Source organism: Ranitomeya imitator, chromosome 3, assembly GCF_032444005.1.
Source record: "Ranitomeya imitator isolate aRanImi1 chromosome 3, aRanImi1.pri, whole genome shotgun sequence".
NCBI classification, from domain to species: Eukaryota; Metazoa; Chordata; class Amphibia; order Anura; family Dendrobatidae; genus Ranitomeya; species Ranitomeya imitator.
Genome location: NC_091284.1, coordinates 795,256,060 through 795,276,517, shown reverse-complemented (window position 1 = coordinate 795,276,517; position 20,458 = coordinate 795,256,060). Strand labels below are relative to the sequence as shown.

At 44.9% G+C, this 20,458-nt stretch overlaps 1 protein-coding gene across 1 annotated transcript in view; it reads right to left on the bottom strand.

The window, feature by feature from the left end:
* YAP1 (Yes1 associated transcriptional regulator) overlaps positions 1-1,935 on the bottom strand; it is a 67,369-nt gene extending 65,434 nt beyond the window's left edge. Inside the window, exon 1 of the mRNA XM_069759197.1 lies at positions 1,801-1,935. Coding sequence (XP_069615298.1) covers positions 1,801-1,875 — 75 coding nt within the window. The 5' untranslated portion in view covers positions 1,876-1,935. The remainder of the gene's footprint in view (positions 1-1,800) is intronic.
* Positions 1,936-20,458: the final 18,523 nt, after the last annotated feature.

The following is a 20,458-nucleotide window of genomic DNA, read 5'->3' as shown; positions in this document are numbered from 1 at the left end:
GGCGCTACCAAACTGGCAAGGTTTTTTTTATATATATTTTATAGTTTTTATATTTTATACATAACTTTTTTTTTCTTCATTTTTCTGCGGATGGAGCTATAAAGCGCTTGGGTTTTTTTGTGCGTCTTGTTGCCGTTTTTATTGATATTATTGTGGGGTATATAATAATAATAAATGAAAAATATATACTGGTATTTGATTTTTTTTTCCTCCAACTTTCAATGTATGGGATAATAAATTTTATATTTATATTAGAGGTGAGCGGATCATTTCAAATTTGTATTATATTTTTTACCCCCCAAAATTTTGATTTATGTCAAATAAATTTGCTGCTCATCACAATACTACGAAGCCTCTAATTATAAATTCTAATAATACAAGTATAATAACACTGAGGTCTCCCCCTGTTGTGAGCTCTTTATTGCAAACGCTTATTAATGTCCAAGTGACCTCAAACTTTCTGGCTAGAGGAAAATGGATGGAAACCAGAGGTATTCAACAGCCTATTAAAAGCATACAGTCCAAAAATTATCCTTTTTGTGAGCTGATGCCTGTCTTGTTGTTTATACACAGGGGCAAACGGAGGAAGCCGTTGCTTTGTCACAAAGATGCAACAATTATCCCTGTTTGGGGAATATAAAGAGCTTAGCACTTTGCTAAATGAAAAGGCAATAGCGTCCAAAAATTATCCATTTAATTATGTACTATTTTGAAAGTGAAAAACTAATGGCTTCTTAACTAGAAGTGACAAAATGATCCATTTTTTTAGTGATCCGCAATGGGTTTTGCTATTAATAAAATTATTAAAGTACCACTCTGATGTATTTTTTCTTTTATTTCAGCACTGGAGTGGTATCATGGTATCAATGTCTGTTCCCTGTGTGTAGTAAAATACCGGTCACCATCTTCTACTAGTGCCGGCGCCGCTGTGGTCTATGCCGGCCATTATTGGGATGCAGCTTCAACTAACCACAAGTCACTGTGAAAGGTCACTTGTGTATCTGAGCATCATTTTGAGTCTCTTAAAGGGACAATTTTTATCTATTACTATGGGCATACAGGTGATTGAATAGTTAAACCAGTCTTACCTGTATGCCTCATAGCTGCGATGTAGACATTGAGAAATTGATTTATAATAGTTTATGTTAATGATTTCTTCCAGGCTCCGGGGCGTGCGATGCCTGGATGTAATCCCTGCCTCCTGACTTCATTATCCTATCCCCCCCCCCGCTCCCATCAGTGTCATATTGACCTGGTCAGCACTGTAATCCCGTGCATGCTCTGCAGAGGCGTATCTAGGGTTTCTGGCACCCGGGGCAAGAATGCATTTTGGCACCCAACTCGAAGCTCGATGTCACAGGACCATAAGTATGAAAATCACATATGAGTGAAGTGTCCATGTGACGACTACTGGAACCTGCAGAGCTGAATCCTGACATCGCAGCTTCTGAATTCTCACAACTAATGCACTGCACACTTTTAGGATTCTCCCTGGCCGGTGGACAGTCATGTCAGCACAAGTATGCGATTTGTATACTTCTGACCACATTCCGACTAGACTCTCTCAGTTCATTTTCATTGCGTGAGGCCACACATATCTAGTCAGCACGTGACCGCATGTATGTAAATCGCCAGCACGAGAAAATCCTGACAGCATGCAGTGCGCACTGTGAGAAGTCAGAAGTCTGCAGTCACATAGAATGACTGCAGACTCATTACAAACCTGGACATCCCCTTTAATGCTCCTAAAATCAATAAAAACATGAGTTAGTATCACAAATAACATTTACATCCAGGTACCTTGTAGATGACGTCACCTCTGGAGTCGTTCTTCTTTTCGTCATCTTGTCCAGATCCCATGATGAGTTTTCTCATCCACAGCCGTCTCTGCAGACTTCCATCTTCTCCACTCTTTTGCAGAAAATCTCCCCATGATGCCCTTAACCCCTCTGTGACCTTAGACGTACTATCCCGTCGAGGTGCCCTGGGCTTATCTGACCCTGGACGGGATAGTACATCATAGCCGATCGGCCGCGCTCACGGGGGGAGCGCGGCCGGGTGTCAGCTGCTTATCGCAGCTGACATCCGGCACTATGTGCCAGGAGCGGTCACGGACCGCCCCCGGCACATTAACCCCTGGCACACCGCGATCAAAGATGATCGCGATGTGCCGGCGGTGCAGGGAAGCACCGCGCAGGGAGGGGGCTCCCTGCGGGCTTCCCTGAGACCCCCGGAGCAACGCGATGTGATCGCGTTGCTGCGAGGGTCTCACCTCCCTCCCTGCTCCCTCCAGCCCCGGATCCAAGATGGCCGCGGATCCGGGTCCTGAAAGGAGAGGGAGGTGGCTTCACAGAGCCTGCTCAGAGCAGGCACTGTGAAGCCTGCAGCGCTGCTAGTCAGATCAGTGATCTGACAGAGTGCTGTGCAAACTGTCAGATCACCGATCTGTGATGTCCCCCCCTGGGACAAAGTAAAAAAGTAAAAAAAAAAATTTCCAAATGTGTAAAAAAAATTAAAAAAAATATTCCAAAATAATGAAAAAAAAAAAAATATTATTCCCATAAATACATTTCTTCATCTAAATAAGAAAAAAAAAACAATACAAGTACACATATTTAGTATCGCCGCGTCCGTAACGACCCGACCTATAAAACTGTCCCACTAGTTAACCCCTTCAGTAAACACCGTAAGAAAAAAAAAAAAAAACGAGGCAAAAAACAACGCTTTATTATCATACCGCCGAACAAAAAGTGGAATAACACGCGATCAAAAGGACAGATATAAATAACCATGGTACCGCTGAAAGCGTCATATTGTCCCGCAAAAAAAGAGCCGCCATACAGCATCATCAGCAAAAAAATAAAAAAGTTATAGTCCTGAGAATAAAGCGATGCAAAAATAATTATTTTTTCTGTAAAATAGTTTTTATCGTATAAAAGCGCCAAACCATAAAAAAATGATATAAATGAGGTATCGCTGTAATCGTACTGACCCGAAGAATAAAACTGATTTATCAATTTTACCAAACGCGGAACGGTATAAACGCCTCCCCCAATAGAAATTCATGAATAGCTGGCTTTTGGTCATTCTTCCTCACAAAAATCGGAATAAAAAGCGATCAAAAAATGTCACGTGCCCAAAAATGTTTTCAATAAAAACGTCAACTCGTCCCGCAAAAAACAAGACCTCACATGACTCTGTGGACCAAAATATGGAAAAATTATAGCTCTCAAAATGTGGTATTGCAAAAAATATTTTTTGCAATAAAAAGGGTCTTTCAGTGTGTGACGGCTGCCAATCATAAAAATCCGCTAAAAAACTCGCTATAAAAGTAAATCAAACCCCCCTTCATCACCCCCTTAGTTAGGGAAAAATAAAAAAAATGTATTTATTTCCATTTTCCCATTGGGGCTAGGGTTAGGGTTAGGGCTAGGGTTAGGGCTAGGGTTAGGGTTAGGGCTAGGGCTAGGGTTAGGGCTAGGGTTAGGGCTAGGGTTAGGGTTGGGGCTACAGTTAGGGTTGGGGCTAAAGTTAGGGTTAGGGTTTAGATTACATTTACAGTTGGGAATAGGGTTGGGATTAGGGTTAGGGGTGTGTCAGGGTTAGAGGTGTGGTTAGGGTTACCGTTGGAATTAGGGTTAGGGGTGTGTTTAGATTAGGGTTTCAGTTATAATTGGGGGGTTTCCACTGTTTCGGCACATCAGGGGCTCTCCAAACACGACATGGCGTCCGATCTCAATTCCAGCCAATTCTGCGTTGAAAAAGTAAAACAGTGCTCCTTCCCTTCCGAGCTCTCCTGTGTGCCCAAACAGGGGTTTACCCCAACATATGGGGTATCAGCGTACTCAGGACAAATTGGACAACAACTTTTGTGGACCAATTTCTCCTGTTACCCTTGGGAAAATACAAAACTGGGGGCTAAAAAATAATTTTTGTGGGAAAACAAAAAGATTTTTTATTTTCACGGCTCTGCGTTATAAACTGTAGTGAAACACTTGGGGGTTCAAAGTTCTCACAACACATCTAGATAAGTTCATTGAGGGGTCTAGTTTCCAATATGGGGTCACTTGTGGGGGGTTTCTACTGTTTAGGTACATTAGGGGCTCTGCAAACGCAATGTGACGCCTGCAGACCAATCCATCTAAGTCTGCATTCCAAATGATGCTCCTTCCCTTCCGAGCCCTCCCATGCGCCCAAACGGTGGTTCCCCCCCACATATCGGGTATCAGCGTACTCAGGACAAATTGGACAACAACATTTAGGGTCCAATTTCTCCTGCTAACCTTGGAAAAATACAAAACTGGGGGCTAAAATATAATTTTTGTGGAAAAAAAAATATTTTTTATTTGCATGGCTCTGCGTTATAAACTGTAGTGAAATACTTGGGGGTTCAAAGCTCTCAACACATCAAGATGAGTTCCTTAGGGGGTCTACTTTCCAAAATGGTGTCACTTGTGGGGGGTTTCTACTGTTTAGGTACATTAGGGGCTCTGCAAACGCAATGTGACGCCTGCAGACCATTCCATCTAAGTCTGCATTCCAAATGGCGCTCCTTCCCTTCCGAACCCTCCCATGCGCCCAAACGGTGGTTCCCCCCCACATATGGGGTATCAGCGTACTCAGGACAAATTGGACAACAACTTTTGGGGTCCAATTTCTCCTGTTACCCTAGGGAAAATACAAAACTGGGGGCTAAAAAATAATTTTTGTGGGAAAAAAATTTTGTTTTATTTTTATGGCTCTGCATTATAAACTTCTGTGAAGCCCTTGGTGGGTCAAAGTGCTCACCACACATCCAGATAAGTTCCTTAGGGGGTCCACTTTCCAAAATGGTGTCACTTGTGGGGGGTTTCAATGTTTAGGCACATCAGTGGCTCTCCAAACGCAACATGGCGTCCCATCTCAATTCCTGTCAATTTTGCATTGAAAAGTCAAACGGCGCTCCTTCCCTTCCGAGCTCTCCCATGCGCCCAAACAGTGGTTTACTGCCACATATGGGGTATCAGCGTACTCGGGACAAATTGGACAACAACTTATGAGGTCCAATTTCTTCTCTTACCCTTGGAAAAATAAAAAATTGGGGCAAAAATATAATATTTGTGAAAAAATATGATTTTTTATTTTTACGGTTCTGCATTATAAACTTCTGTGAAGCACTTGGTGGGTCAAAGTGCTCACCACACCTCTAGATAAGTTCCTTAGGGGGTCTACTTTCCAAAATGGTGTCACTTGTGGGGGGTTTCAATGTTTAGGCACATCAGTGGCTCTCCAAACGCAACATGGCGTCCCATCTCAATTTCTGTCAATTTTGCATTGAAAAGTCAAACTGCGCTCCTTCCCTTCCGAGCTCTCCCATGCGCCCAAACAGTGGTTTACTGCCACATATGGGGTATCAGCGTACTCAGGACAAATTGGACAACAACTTTTTGGGTCCAATTTCTCCTGTTACCCTTGGTAAAATAAAACAAATTGGAGCTGAAGTAAATTTTTTGTGTAAAAAAGTTAAATGTTCATTTTTATTTAAACATTCCAAAAATTCCTATTAAACACCTGAAGGGTTAAACTTCTTGAATGTGGTTTTGAGCACCTTGAGGGGTGCAGTTTTTAGAATGGTGTCACACTTGGGCATTTTCTATCATATAGACCCCTCAAAATGACTTCAAATGAGACGTGGTCCCTAAAAAAAAATGGTGTTGTAAAAATGAGAAATTGCTGGTCAACTTTTAACCCTTATAACTCCCTAACAAAAAAAAAAATTGGTTCCAAATTATGCTGATGTAAAGGAGACATGTGGGAAATGTTGCTTATTAAGTATTTTGTGTGACATATCTCTGTGATTTAATTGCATAAAAATTCAAAGTTTGAAAATTGCGAAATTTTCAAAATTTTCGCCAAATTTCCGTTTTTTTCACAAATAAACGCAGGTACTATCAAAGAAATTTTACCACTATCATGAAGTACAATATGTCACGAGAAAACAATGTCAGAATCACCAGGATCCGTTGAAGCGTTTCGGAGTTATAACCTCATAAAGGGACAGTGGTCAGAATTGTAAAAATTGGCCTGGTCATTGACGTGCAAACCACCCTTGGGGGTAAAGGGGTTAAAGATACAAGTGTCATTATAATGCTCCTGAATAAAAAATTGCCCCTCACTATATTGTCTGCACAAAATATGACCCCCACACTGTCCCTCTTATGGTACATGCTATTCACACTGACTTCTCCTGTCCATACCGGCCCCCTCTTCACACTGTCCTCTCACACTGTGTCCCCCTCTATAGGGCCCAGTATTTATACTGTACTCTCTGATCACACTCCCCCTCCTTGGTATACTGTCCCCTTCTGGCTGTGCCCTTACACTGTCCCCCCATGCTACACCCCCACTACTCAGTTTCTATTTTGTGCCCACTCCCTTTACTCCCCCATACTGTCTCCTCACACTATTCCCCTCCCTCCTCATACTGTCTCCTCTCACAACCCTCCTGTTCACCATACTGTCTCCTCATATATTTACCCCCTCACTTTCTATACTGCCTGCTCACCTGACTCCCCATACTGTGTCTGCATACATCCCATCACCCTCACTCCCCATTCTCTGTCCACATACATTTTTCACATCGCTACTCATACTGTGTCCCCATACATTCCCCCGTTCGCTCCTCATACTGTCTGCACCCATCCCCCATACTGTTTCCTTAGATATGCCCCCCATTCCCCCATACTGTTTCCTCATATATGCCCATTATTTTCCTCTACCCCACCCCATCATTGCTCTCTTCACCCCCTCCATCTTTGCCTTCTCCACCACCACTATCATTGCTTTCTCCCCACCACCCCATAATTTCCCATTCCACCACCTGAATCATTTCCTCCTTTGCCTTTTCCACCATATCCATCATTTTCTCTTCCCCCACCATCCCCATCATTGCCCTTTCCACCACCATCATCACCACTGTCCTTTCCGCCGCCATCACTATACTTGCCCATTCCACCACCACCATTATTTTCTCCCCCTCCAATATCATTAGTGTGCTTTCCACCACCACATCCTTGTCCATTCTACCACCTCCATCATTTCTTCCCCCCTTCATTATTACCCTTTCCACCACCTCCTTTATTAACTCCCCCCTCCCCCATCATTGCCCATTCCACCTCCATCATTACCCATTCCACCACATCCATCATTTCCTCCTCCCCCTCCATCCCAATTATTGCACTCTCCCTGTCAGCCCCATCATTGCCCTCGCCTCTCCTCCCCATACACACAAAACCATTTACATCTCTGCACATTCACCCGCAGCGCTACGCATGCACGCACAAACACACATACACACACATATTGCGTACAGTATAATGGCCACACCTAATTACTCCTACACACGAAACTGAGCTCCGTTCACCTTGCACACATGGCTCCGCTCCGTACACCTCGTACACATGTGGCTCCACTCCATACACCTTGTACACACGCGGCGCTGCTCCGTACAGCTTGTACACACGCGGCGCTGCTCCGTACAGCTTGTACACACGCGGCTCTGCTCCGTACAGCTTGTACACACGCGGCTCTGCTCCTTACACCTCGTACATACGCGGCTCCGCTTCATACACCTCATAGACACACACGACTCCGCTCCATACACCTTGCACACACGGCTCCACTCCGTACACCTCGTACACACCCAGCTCCACTCTGTAAACCTCATACACACGGCTCTGCTCTGTACACCTCGTACGCACACGGCTCCGCTCTGTACACCTCATACACACACGGCTCCGCTCTGTACACCTCGTACACACGGCTCCGCTCTGTACACCTCGTACACACACGGCTTCGCTTTGTACACCTCGTACACACACGGCTCCGCTCTGTACACCTCGCACACACACAGCTCCACTCCATGCACCTTGCACACACCCAGCTCTGCTCCATACACCTCATAGACACACATGACTCCGCTCCATACACCTTGCACACACGGCTCCACTCCGTACACCTCGTACACACCCAGCTCTGCTCCGTACACCTCATACACACACGGCTCCGCTCCGTACATGCACGGTTCAGCTCCATACACCTTGCACACACCCAGTTCCGCTCCATACACCTCATGCACACACGGCTCCGCTCCATACACCTTGCACAAACCCAGTTCTGCTCTGTACACCTCATACACACATGGCTCCGCTCCATACACCTTGCACACACCCAGTTCTGCTCTGTACACCTCATACACACACGGCTCCGCTCCGTACACACCCAGCTCCACTCCATACACCTTGCAGACACGGCTTCCGCTCTGTACACCTCGTACACACACGGCTCTGCTACATCCACACAAACCACTCCTGACCCCACACAAAAGCTTACCCTCGTCCAGAACCATGACAACCAGCAGAGTCCTGCACTAGACGGAGGCTCTTGATCATGTGACTCCTGACTCCTCCCCTTCTGTGACCTCATCACAGGTCCTGTGCAGAGAGCAGCGGCAGCAATAGCTGTGGTGTGCGGCTCTCTGCGGTGGGGGGCTCTGCTGTGGGGTAGTTACGCCGCTGGAATTCGACGCACAGCACTTTCTCTGAGCCGGCTGTCAATTTGACAGCCGGCTTAGAGAACGGGATTATCTCAGTGTGGGGGCGGCAGAATGCCTCCTTAGACCGCCGCATCATCAGGCGGCCTGCTGGCGCCCCCCTCTCGGCTGCGCCCGGGGCACATGCCCCGGCTGCCCCCCCTGGATACGCCTCTGATGCTGTGTGCGGTTGCGCGAACACTGTCGGCCCTTGTATGGGCAGTGTCTGAATTGATCCTACAGACGTCTCCATGTTCCATTAGAACCAATGCACTTACAACTGCGCCAGTTTCATTTAAATGTCACTGTCAGAGATGGACAACGGCATCTAAATGGTTAACAGTAGCAATCGGAGCTGCTGGTAGACACAGACGCTGGCAATGTAGCCCAGCCGGAATGAGATGCATTGAAAAAGACCTCCTCCACGCATGCACCTGTTGGTATGTCCACATGCGCTAATGGGTTAAACAGATACTCTTCACTTAAATGGAGCCGAGTTAGGCTGTGTGCACACATTCAGGATTTTTCGCATTTTTTTGCGTTTTTTTCACTATAAGAACGCGATAAAAACGCATAAATATGCATCCCATCATTCTTGCAGAAAATGTCCGGTTTTGTACAGGAAATTTCTGCAAGGAATCCTGACGTGCACAAAGCCTTAAAGTTGGAGAACCACTGGCCAAGGAATAGCAGGCGGGAGCTCTTACCTTCTCAAATTTCAGGATTGCTGAAAATGTGGGTGCCTCGTGCGCTCCTCCGGTGCTGCTGAGGTAAAGCCGTCGCTGTTAGCACCATAGAGAAGTGCACAGTCTGGACCAGTGGTGCAGCCATGAAGCCGATCTGGACTGTTATCTTTAGGAGTCCACCGCTCCACTGGCAAGAAGGAGGCAAAGGAGCGGTGCGCTCCTGTGCAAGAAACCTGGACAACGACTTTGTCCATATAGGGCACATTACTTTCATTTTTTCCAAGGGACCCATCAAATATAAGTTATAGGTCCTAAAAGGAGTAAATAAAATGTCATGTTATTTCCTCCATTCCAAAGGAGATCTCTTCGCAGGGGATAACATAATTGGTGGGTTTTATTACAGAGGTGCACTTAACCCCTTAGTGACAGAGCCAATTTGGTACTTAATGACCGAGCCAATTTTTGCTATTCTGACCACTGTCACTTTATGAGGTTATAACTCTGGAACGCTTCAACTGATCCCACTGATTCAGAGACTGTTTTTTCGTGACATATTGTACTTCATGTTAGTGGTAACATTTCTTCGATATTACTTGCGATTATTTATGAAAAAAACGGAAATATGGCGAAAATGTTTAAAATTTTGCAATTTTCAAATGTTGTAGTTTTATGCCCTTAAATCAGAGAGATATGTCACGAGGTGCCAGAAGACCGCTGTGTCTGGTTTCACAAACTCCTGCAATGGTTAGCAGTATGTCACCATCGTAATAAACGGTACAGATTTTTTCCTTGCCAGCAGTTCAAGGTGGCATTTGCAGATTATTCGAAAGGTTGTTGCTTGGGATTTTGTCTGTGTGCTCCCCTGTGTCTCACTCTGTTTTTTGGTGTGTGTATTTTTTATGGTTGATATTTTCCTTTATCCCTTGTCTAGTTAATGTTATCCAATATACTTCTGCTTCTCATTACCCTGGGTGGGGGAGGGACAGATCAGGGTAGAGATAGGAGCATAGAAAGGAATGAGAACCCGGCATCTCCACCTTCAGGAGTAATCGGGGGACAGTGATAGACTCGGGCACCCCTAGTTCTAGGGACCTGGTTAGCGTCCAAAGTGCTAACACCATCATGACATTAACACTGGTCCATACCTCTTTCATCCATTATGGATCCAGTGGCTGCTCTGGCAGAGTCCGTCGGACACTGAGTCACTTTGTACGGTTGAGAATTTTTTTACGGCTCTGGGTCATATACATGACAACCCTGACCGAATCTCTCTGGCCTAACCTACCATCATCTTCAGCAGGGAGGCTGGCCAGTGGAGGAATATGTTTCTGAGTTCCATAGGTGGTCCATGGATACTAAGTGGAATGACCCCATACTCCATAGTCAGTTCAGTCAGGGGCTTTTGGTGAGGGTAAAGAACACTAGGTGCCCCAAGTCTATCCAAAGCAAAACACTAATGGGAATATTCGAGGATACCCCCACCTCCCCACTCCCTTGCAGGCACCCAAATCCAAATATATTTTGGTGATGGGCAGTGCCAGTTTAACTCCTCCAATCCTAGAGACTAAGAGAGTTTTCCTGGGCACCAAATCCTGTGGGGACATCAGTTGAAGCCGCACAAGAGTCATCTCAGCACCGGTGTCCTGCAGTCCCATGGACATGGCCTGGCCAATAGTGACGGGTTGAAAGTTGTCAAGGGACCTGTTGTCAAGGGACCTCCTACCACCCCCACACAAAACAGTGAACGGTTTCTGGAACGGGGATGGGCCCTTCTGGTGCTGGGGACACATGTGGACTGGACTGCCTGGGAGTGTGGGGGTACCAGCTGTTCCCAGTTAGTTCCAGCATGTTACGCGACATGACCCCCCCTTTTAGAAGTAAACAGCAAGCATGACAAAGAGAGAGAGGGAGCACATGGCCTTACACAAGTCTTTAACCCCTTGGTCGGTCTCACCCTTTTCTGCCCCCAGGATGGTCCTCATCACCATCCCCTGGAAGCTAAAACTCCCAAAACCTATGCAGGATCATAACTTCGCAATAGAAGGTCATAGGTCATTGCTGACGACACACAGATCTACATCTCTGGACCAGATATCACCTCCCTACTAACCAGAATCCCTCAATGTCTGTCTGCTATTTCATCCTTCTTCTCCACTAGATTTCTAAAACTTAACATGGACAAAACAGAATTCATCATCTTTCCCCCATCTCACGCGATCTCCCCAACGAACCTATCCATTACAGTAAACGGCTGCCCACTCTCCCCAGTCCCACAAGCCCGCTGTCTTGGGGTAATCCTTGACACTGATCTCTCCTTTAAACCACATATCCAAACCCTTTCCACTTCCTGCCGCCTCCAACTCAAAAATATTTCACGGATCCGCACATTCCTAAACCAAGAATCTGCAAAAACCCTAGTCCATGCCCTCATCATCTCCCGCCTTGACTACTGTAACCTCCTGCTCTGTGGCCTCCCCTCTAACACTCTTGCACCCCTCCAATCTATTCTAAACTCTGCTGCCCGACTAATCCACCTGTCCCCCCGCTATTCCCCGGCCTCTCCCCTCTGTCAATCCCTGCACTGGCTCCCCATCACCCAGAGACTCCAGTACAAAAGCCTAACCATGACATATAAAGCCATCCACAACCTGTCTCCTCCATACATCTGTGACCTCGTCTCCCGGTACTTTCCTGCACGCAACCTCCGATCCTCACAAGATCTCCTTCTCTACTCCCCTATTATCTCCTCTTCCCACAATCGCATACAAGATTTCTCTCGTGCATCCCCCCTACTCTGGAATGCTCTACCACAACATATCAGACTCTCGCCTACCATCGAAACCTTCAAAAAGAACCTGAAGACCCACCTCTTCCGACAAGCCTACAACCTGCAGTAACCACCGATTGACCAAACCGCTGCACGGCCAGCTCTACCCTCACCTACTGTATCCTCACCCATCCCTTGTAGATTGTGAGCCCTCGCGGGCAGGGTCCTCTCTCCTCCTGTACCAGTTGTGACTTGTATTTTTCAAGATTATTGTACTTGTTTTATTATGTATACCCCTCCTCACATGTAAAGCGCCATGGAATAAATGGCGCTATAATAATAAATAATAATAATAATAATAATAGGGCAGCGACTCTGATGCCGTCAGATCCGGCCAAGCCCCTGTTTCACTTGGAGACCAAACACAGCTTCACTACCTGGCTTCTACTAGTCGTTCTGTGTATCACCTTACCCTGGAATGCTAGAACTGATCGAGACCCTGGAAAGCATTCGGCCCATTACAGAGATCACGAAAATGTAACCGAATTTTAGCTAGGATGTACGATCACTCCATATTCTCCTTAAATCTCCTTATGAAATCCTAGCTGATTGGATGAAGCATTTACACAGGATGATCCTCTGTAGGTACTAACTCAGCTGGAGGGGGAATGAGTTTTTACTTTTAAGTAGAGATTTCACTTTTAAGCTTGTTTGTTGGGCTCTCCATGTATGTGTTGTGACTGTCACACAACTGCGGCACATGCAGCTGCGGAGCCGAACAGCTGACCAGCCGGAGCGATCCAGGAAACCGGGTTCCCTCTGCAGCTTATTCAGTAAGCGCTATAGCTTGCCAAATAAGCCCTGACCCGATCAAATTCGCTCATCTCTACTTTTAAGCTGTGGAGGTGGGACCACCTGCTGAGCCAGGTGTCTAGTTGCAGCTACACGTGTTGAAGGAGGATTGTAAGCTGCCATTAAATCCCCCCATATTGTTCGCAGAGACATATACTCTCATTCGAATTAAGGAGGGGAATGAGTGCAAGACATCCTTCGATTCAACTGACGGACACTATGAAAACCCGTGATGCCATTTGGGTTTACTAAGGCTCCTGCCACTTTAAGTACATTGTAAATTACATTTTTAGTGACCTGCCAGTTAAGTTTGTGGTAATCTATTTTGATGACATATTAATTTATTTTCCCAACCTCGAGTCACATGAGGTACATGTCAGGCAGGTACTACAGATACTCAGAGACAATAAATTATTTGTCAAACTGGAGAAATGTATGGTGCGGTTCAGGAGATCCTTTTTGTGGGTTATTACTAGGGTTGAGCGACTTTTATTTTTATAGGGTCGAGTCGAAACCCGACTTTCTCAAAAGTTGGGTCGAGTGAAATCGGCCGATCCTATAGAAAAGTTGGAGTCGGGGTCGGCCGAAACACGAAACCCAATGCAGTGCAATGGGATACTAATGGTTCCCAGGGTCTGAAGGAGAGGAAACTCTCCTTCAGGCCCTGGGATCCATATTAATGTGTAAAATAAAGAATAAAAATAAAAAATAGGGATATACTCACCCTCGGACGCGCCCTGGTTCTAGCCGGCAGCCTTCATTCCTAAGAATGAGCAAGTGAAGGACCTGCGATGACGTCGCGGCTTGTGATTGGTCACGTGACCGCTCATGTGACCGCTCACACGACCAATCACAAGCCGCGACGTCACCGCAGGTCCTTCACTCGCTCATTCTTAGGAGGGGAGACTGTCGGTTAGAACCAGGGCGCGTCCGAGGGTGAGTATATCAATATTTTTTACTGTTATTCTTTATTTTACACATAAATATGGATCCCGATACCGATTCCCGATATCGCAAAAATATCGGAACTCGGTATCGGAATTCCGATACTCGATAAGAAGATCGCCGACCTCATGGCCGACCCACACAGGGATCGGGTCGGGTTTCATGAAACCCGACTTTGCCAAAAGTCGGCGACTTCTGAAAATGACCGATCCGTTTCGCTCAACCCTAGTTATTACTTATCATCCATCAGTTTCCGCATGGATCTGGCGAAAGTCCGAGTGGTACTGGATTGAGATCATCCTGAAGACTTAAAGACTTTAGAAAGTTTTTTAGGTTTCACCAACTACTACTGTTCATAAAAAACTTTTGGCAGTGGCCAAACCTCTGATGGATATGACCCGGAAAGGGACGGACTTGGTCCAGTACGGCTAGTGCAGCATTTGATGCTTAAAGAAATGTTTTGCTTCTGCGCCAATTCTTCTCCAGCCTGACGTCACTCTGCCATTCATTGTAGAGGTTGACACGTCTGAAGTGGGGTAGGGAGCTGTGTTGTCGCAGGGCACATCTCCAAGTAAATGGCATCTGAGTGCATTTTTTTTTCAAAGAAACCATCATCCTCTGATTAAAATTATGACATTGGTAATAGGGAACTCTTGGCAATAAAGTGGACTTTTGAAGAGTGGCGACATTTTTTGGAGGGGGTAGAACATCCGGTCATGGTAATTACCAATCATAAAAATATAAAAATATAAGTGTCTGACGTCTAGACAGGCAAGATGGTCATTTTTCTTCACCAGATTCAACTTTTTTTGATATAGGGTTTTGTATGGGCTGCAGAATAAGAACATTAAGGCGGGCGCCTTATCTCGCTGTTTTCCTGGGAGTGGAGATAATTGTAAACCGGTTCCTATACTACTGAAAGGGGTAGTTATTTCAACTATATGTTCAGATCTGGAGAAGGAGGTTGTAGAGGCTCAGGGGGACACTCCTGCTGCCTGAAAGTTTTAAGCAAAGATCATAATTTGGTCTTGGCCATGTATCCTGTTAGTAAAGCCACCCCAGATCGCCTTACTCTCCGTTTTTGGTGGTCTGGGGTGCACCAGGATGATTGGGAGTATGTAGCTGCCTGCAGTGTCAGTGTCTATTCTTGCTCTATGGCCACCCATACTTGTCCGTCTTAAGCTCCTCAGCCATTGACGATTCCCAGTAGACCGTGGACTCATTTGTCAGTAGATTTCTTGACGGATCTACCCATATCTGCAGGTAATACAGTAATATGGGTGGTGATGGACAGGTTCAGCAAGATGTCTCATTTCATTGCACTACCAGCTTTAACTAGTGCCAAGACCTTGACACACATTTTTTATCAAAGAAATCATGAAGTTACATGTGATTCTTACTGATATTGTTTCCAACAAGGGGGTGCAATTTACTTCCAAATTTTGGAAAGCAGTTTGTGCTTATTTGAAGAACCATCTTTCATTTTCTTCATCCTTTCATCCACAGTCTAATGGGCAAACTGAGCGTGTAAACCAGAATCTTGAGACTTATCTTAGGTGTTTTGTGTCTGAGAATCAGGAAGATTGGGTTACTTACTAACCTCTAGCTCAGTGTTCCCCAAGTTTGGTCCTCAAGAGACACCAACGGCTCATGTTTTCAGGATTTCCTTTGTATTGCCCAGTTGTGAATTACATAATCATGTAGACAGGCAACAATTCCATCACCTGGGCCATACTAAGGAAATCCTGAAAGCACGACCTGTTGGTGGCTCTTGAGGACTGGAGTTGGGGAAGAGTCTAGCTGAATTTGCGGTGAATAACCATTGTCATTAGTCTGCTGGCAAGTCCCTGTTCTTTGGGGCATACGGATTTCATCCTCATTTCTTCTCTTTTAATAGGAAACGTTCTTCAGAAGTACCTTAGGAGGAATGTTTTTCTTCATCCATTACATCGGTATGGCAAGGTGTTTTTAATAATTTGAAGAAGATGGGGTCCAAATATAAGACTGTGAATGATCTGAGACGTTTGGTGAGTCTGGACCTGAGTGTTGGTGATTTGGTGTGGTTGTCCTCGAGGAACAGTAAGTTGAGAGATTCCTTCTTGGAAATTGGGACCCAGGTTCATCGGTCCCTATAAGATTGTGACTGTTGTCAATCCAATAGCATTTCTCCTTGCTTTGCCACCCACTTTTAGGATTCATAGTGTGTTTCACCTATCTCTACTTCCGCTTCCGCATCCGCTGAACCCTCCCCACTACCACCTTTGCCGGTCATTGTTCATGGGAATTTGGAAATTCAGATTGCTAAGATTATCGATTCTGACTCTGTTCATAGATCTCTACAGTTTCTGGTACAATGGAAGGGTTATGGTCCTGAAGAGAGAATGTTCACAAGTTTGTTGAGCTGGATTTTCTTGTGTTAGTTCTTACTGCCTGGTACTGGAATTGGAGGTATTGTTCATGGTTGGAGGTAGCATTTGGAGATTGTTGAGGATATTGTTACTTGGACTCATCCTGTCCTTTTTTGTTTCTCATTCCTTTAACTTCCCTGTGTCCCACTCTGTTGTTTTGTGAGTGTATTTTGTATGGTTGGTATTCATTTATCCCTGTCTGTCTTCCCTTGTTTGTCTGGTTAGTGTTATCCTATACACGTCAGCTTCCCACTATCCTGGGTGGGGGAGGGGGACACACCAGGGTAGATATAGGAGCATAGCTAGAAAGGAACGAAAAAAACAGCATCTCCACCTTCAAGAGTAATCCAGGGGGATAAGGTTAGATTAGGGTGCCTCTAGTTCTTGGGACCTGGTTAGTGCCCAAAGTTTCAATACCACAGTGACAACGGTACTTAGTTAACATTTTTTTTTAATCAAACAAATCCCATCACAACAAGGTGTACCCAATCAGGATGGTACCTACTCTAGTAACTCACCTCACTATGCGCCATTAGGTCTCAAAATAGCCAAAGGCAAAGCTGAACCTGGGACTGAGGGATTTTACACCTGACTGTGGAAAGCGGAATATATAATGGTGGTCTCCACCAAAAGGAGCGGCCAAAACCCCAAATGTACTGAGTGCAAGTAAGTGAAGCAAAAGCCAAACCGTGAGCCAGCTTACCTGTTGGTATAAGTGTAATATGTAGGTGGCAATTAACAGACAGATATAACCTGAAATAAAAGAAATTAATAGACCAGCTCTTCCCCATCTATGAGGTGAATCACTAAAGTTAGGGACCATCCTGATTAGGTTCATTATGTCGTGGTGTGATGGCTATGACACTATTTTGATAATATAAAAATGTTAACTAAGTACACTGGGTTTTTTTATACTTGTGTTACTCTTTACCTACTGTATGGTTCCTATGCAGTGTTTTTATTCTAGGTTATATAGCTGATTAGTGGTGGTTGAATGCATTTGCTATAGTGTGAACTTAGTTTGGGGTTGGAAACTATTGGACGCATTGGGAGATTATGCTCAGTAGTAACAGATAGGTCTGACCAGTTTGTCCTATTTTTATAGTAAAGTCAGTTTACGTATCACTACTTGTTCTGCGTATTCTCTTGTGGTCACTGATAATATTTGATGAGTTTCTTGTTCCTTTATGATGTGTTAACTACATACATAATGTTCTTCCTCTGTACCTTTGCCCCTCTTTATGCATACACATTGCTGTGTTTCACTTCGTGTTTCAATACGTTCTGAAATGCTGTTTTTGTTTAATCATTTTAAGTTTCCTTATTGTCCCCTGAGTGCTGCTGGGGATGGGTTCTGAGCAGAATCAGTCTCCTTCTCCCTCTGGCAGCTCACAATGTATATTCCTTTTTATCCTTGAAGGAGGAGTTTTCTCACCTACCGTCTGATGCCATACTACTGTAGATTTGGGTGCTTCCTCTTCCCCGACACCCAGATATGGGATGGTCTTCCTACTATTTTTTTTTTCTATGGACAGCATATCCAAAAATAACAGATTGCCAAGTCCTTGGAAAACCATAACAAACTATTAAGATTGTATGCAATATATGGCCTTAGCTTAAAATACTGATATGAACACACCAGCTTTCACTGTGAACTGTAAAATGATGTTAATTTTCATTATATTCTGTTTCTCCGGCTTGAAAAAAAAAAAAAATGCTGTAAACTATTTTTACGGAGAATGGAAAAAGTGGCCAATTTATATGGAGAGAGTTTACTCTGCAGAGTCCTGGCTGTCGGGAGAGTGACTGAGCGCGTGCGACCACTTGCACTCGGCTCATTACGTGGACATGCACATGCTTACACACTTTGAACACCAGATGGCACCATATTATGTAAGCAATCCTCATCAAAGGCTCAAGTGTTCCCCCTTGCTTTACTTCATCTTCAGGTTGATTGTTGTATGTAAGCAAATAACAAACACGCCCAAATCATTAGGATTGCTCATTCTTTTAAAAGACTATGGGACCAGTTCATCATTTATGAGGGGGGTATCACTTTTTTTTGTGGTTTCTCTAATTTTTATTTTTTACACCAAATTCATCATGAAGTTTGCGCAAGATAAAATAATGCTTTTTATTTTTTTTTCTTGAACCTGTATTGTGATTGTGACATTTTACTGCAAAAAGTCACATGATCTACTAAAAATTAAAACAATTTGCACCAAAATAACTCCGGGTGCGGAGGGGGGGTGAGGGCCCTCGAGTGCATTTGCAAAAAAAAAATTGTGACTTTTTAAAATAAAGCTGCATTTGAAGGATCAACCAAAAACATCTGAAAAACCTAAATTCTGCCCACAATGGCGAACATTTATAAAACAAAAACAATAGGCAAACATATTAATAATAAAAAAAAATGCAAATGAAAAACAGGCAAAAAAAAACAAAAAAACAACACAAAACAAAAATGCACAAATGCGATAAAGAATCTGGCACAATATTCAGAGATGAGTATGTCGTCTTTTTGGTGCCTGATACCCAAAGTATATTTCGTTTTTGTGGGTTCAGTGATCCAGGACACCGAAATGGGACAAGTGATGGAATATTTAGGTCTTCTGGAAGATGTCATCTACAGATTGACACAAGACCTCCTCCCATGTCACCAAAAACCAGACGTCTATATGGAGAGAATTTACTGAAGGAGGCATTCTTGCCCATTTGGATCCCTGTTATGAACTGGTGATTCAGAACCACAATGGACCTAGTGGTTAAGAGCACACAAGTGACCTGATAGTTACTAATATAGGACGAGCTCTGAGATGTGGGAACTCTGCTGACCGCAATCCCTAATCCTATCATACCACACTAGAGGTAGCCGTGGAGCGCTCCTGACCAGACCTAGGCGCCTCGGGCACAGCCTAAGAAACTAGCTAGCCCTGAAGATAGAAAAATAAGCCTACCTTGCCTCAAAGAAATTCCCCAAAGGAAAAGGCAGCCACCCACATATAATGACTGTGAGTAAAGATGAAAATACAAACACAGAGATGAAATAGATTTTAGCAAAGTGAGGCCCGACTTACTGAATAGACCGAGGATAGGAAAGATAGCTTTGCGGTCAGCACAAAAACCTACAAACAACCACGCAGAGGGCGCAAAAAGACCCTCCGCACCGACTAACGGTACGGAGGTGCTCCCTCTGCGTCTCAGAGCTTCCAGCAAGCAAGAAAAACCAATATAGCAAGCTGGACAGAAAATATAGCAAACAAAAGTAACACAAGCAAAACTTAGCTTATGCAGGGCAGACAGGCCACAAGAACGATCCAGGAGAGAGCATGACCAATACTGGAACATTGACTGGAGGCGAGGAACAAAGAACTAGGTGGAGTTAAATAGACCAGCACCTAACGACTTAACCTCGTCACCTGAGGAAGGAAACTCAGAAGCCGCAGCCCCACTCACATCCACCAGAGGAAGCTCATAGACAGAACCAGCCGAAGTACCACTCATGACCACAGGAGGGAGCTTGACCACAGAATTCACAACAGTACCCCCCCTTGAGGAGGGGTCACCGAACCCTCACCAGAGCCCCCAGGCCGACCAGGATGAGCCAAATGAAAGGCACGAACCAGATCGGCAGCATGAACATCAGAGGCAAAGACCCAGGAATTATCTTCCTGACCATAACCCTTCTGTTATGATCTGGTAATTCAGTACCACAATGGACATAGAAGTCAGAGCACATACAGTGACCAGACAATAACCCAAAAACATAGAACGAGCTCTGAGACGTGGGAACTCTGCTGACCGCAATCCCCAATCCTCTCCAACCACACTAGAGGCAGCCGTGGATTGCGCCTAACGCTCCCTATGCAACTCGGCACAGCCCGAGAAACTAGCCAGCCTGAAGATAGAAAATAAGCCTACCTTGCCTCAGAGAAATACCCCAAAGGAAAAGGCAGCCCCCACATATAATGACTGTGAGTTAAGATGAAAAGACAAACGTAGAGATGAAATAGATTTAGCAAAGTGAGGCCCGACTTTCTGAACAGAGCGAGGATAGGAAAGGTAACTTTGCGGTCAACACAAAACCCTACAAACAACCACGCAAAGAGGGCAAAAAGACCCTCCGTACCGAACTAACGGCACGGAGGTACACCCTCTGCGTCCCAGAGCTTCCAGCAAGCAAGAAAAAACAAATAAGCAAGCTGGACAGAAAAAAACAGCAAACAAATAG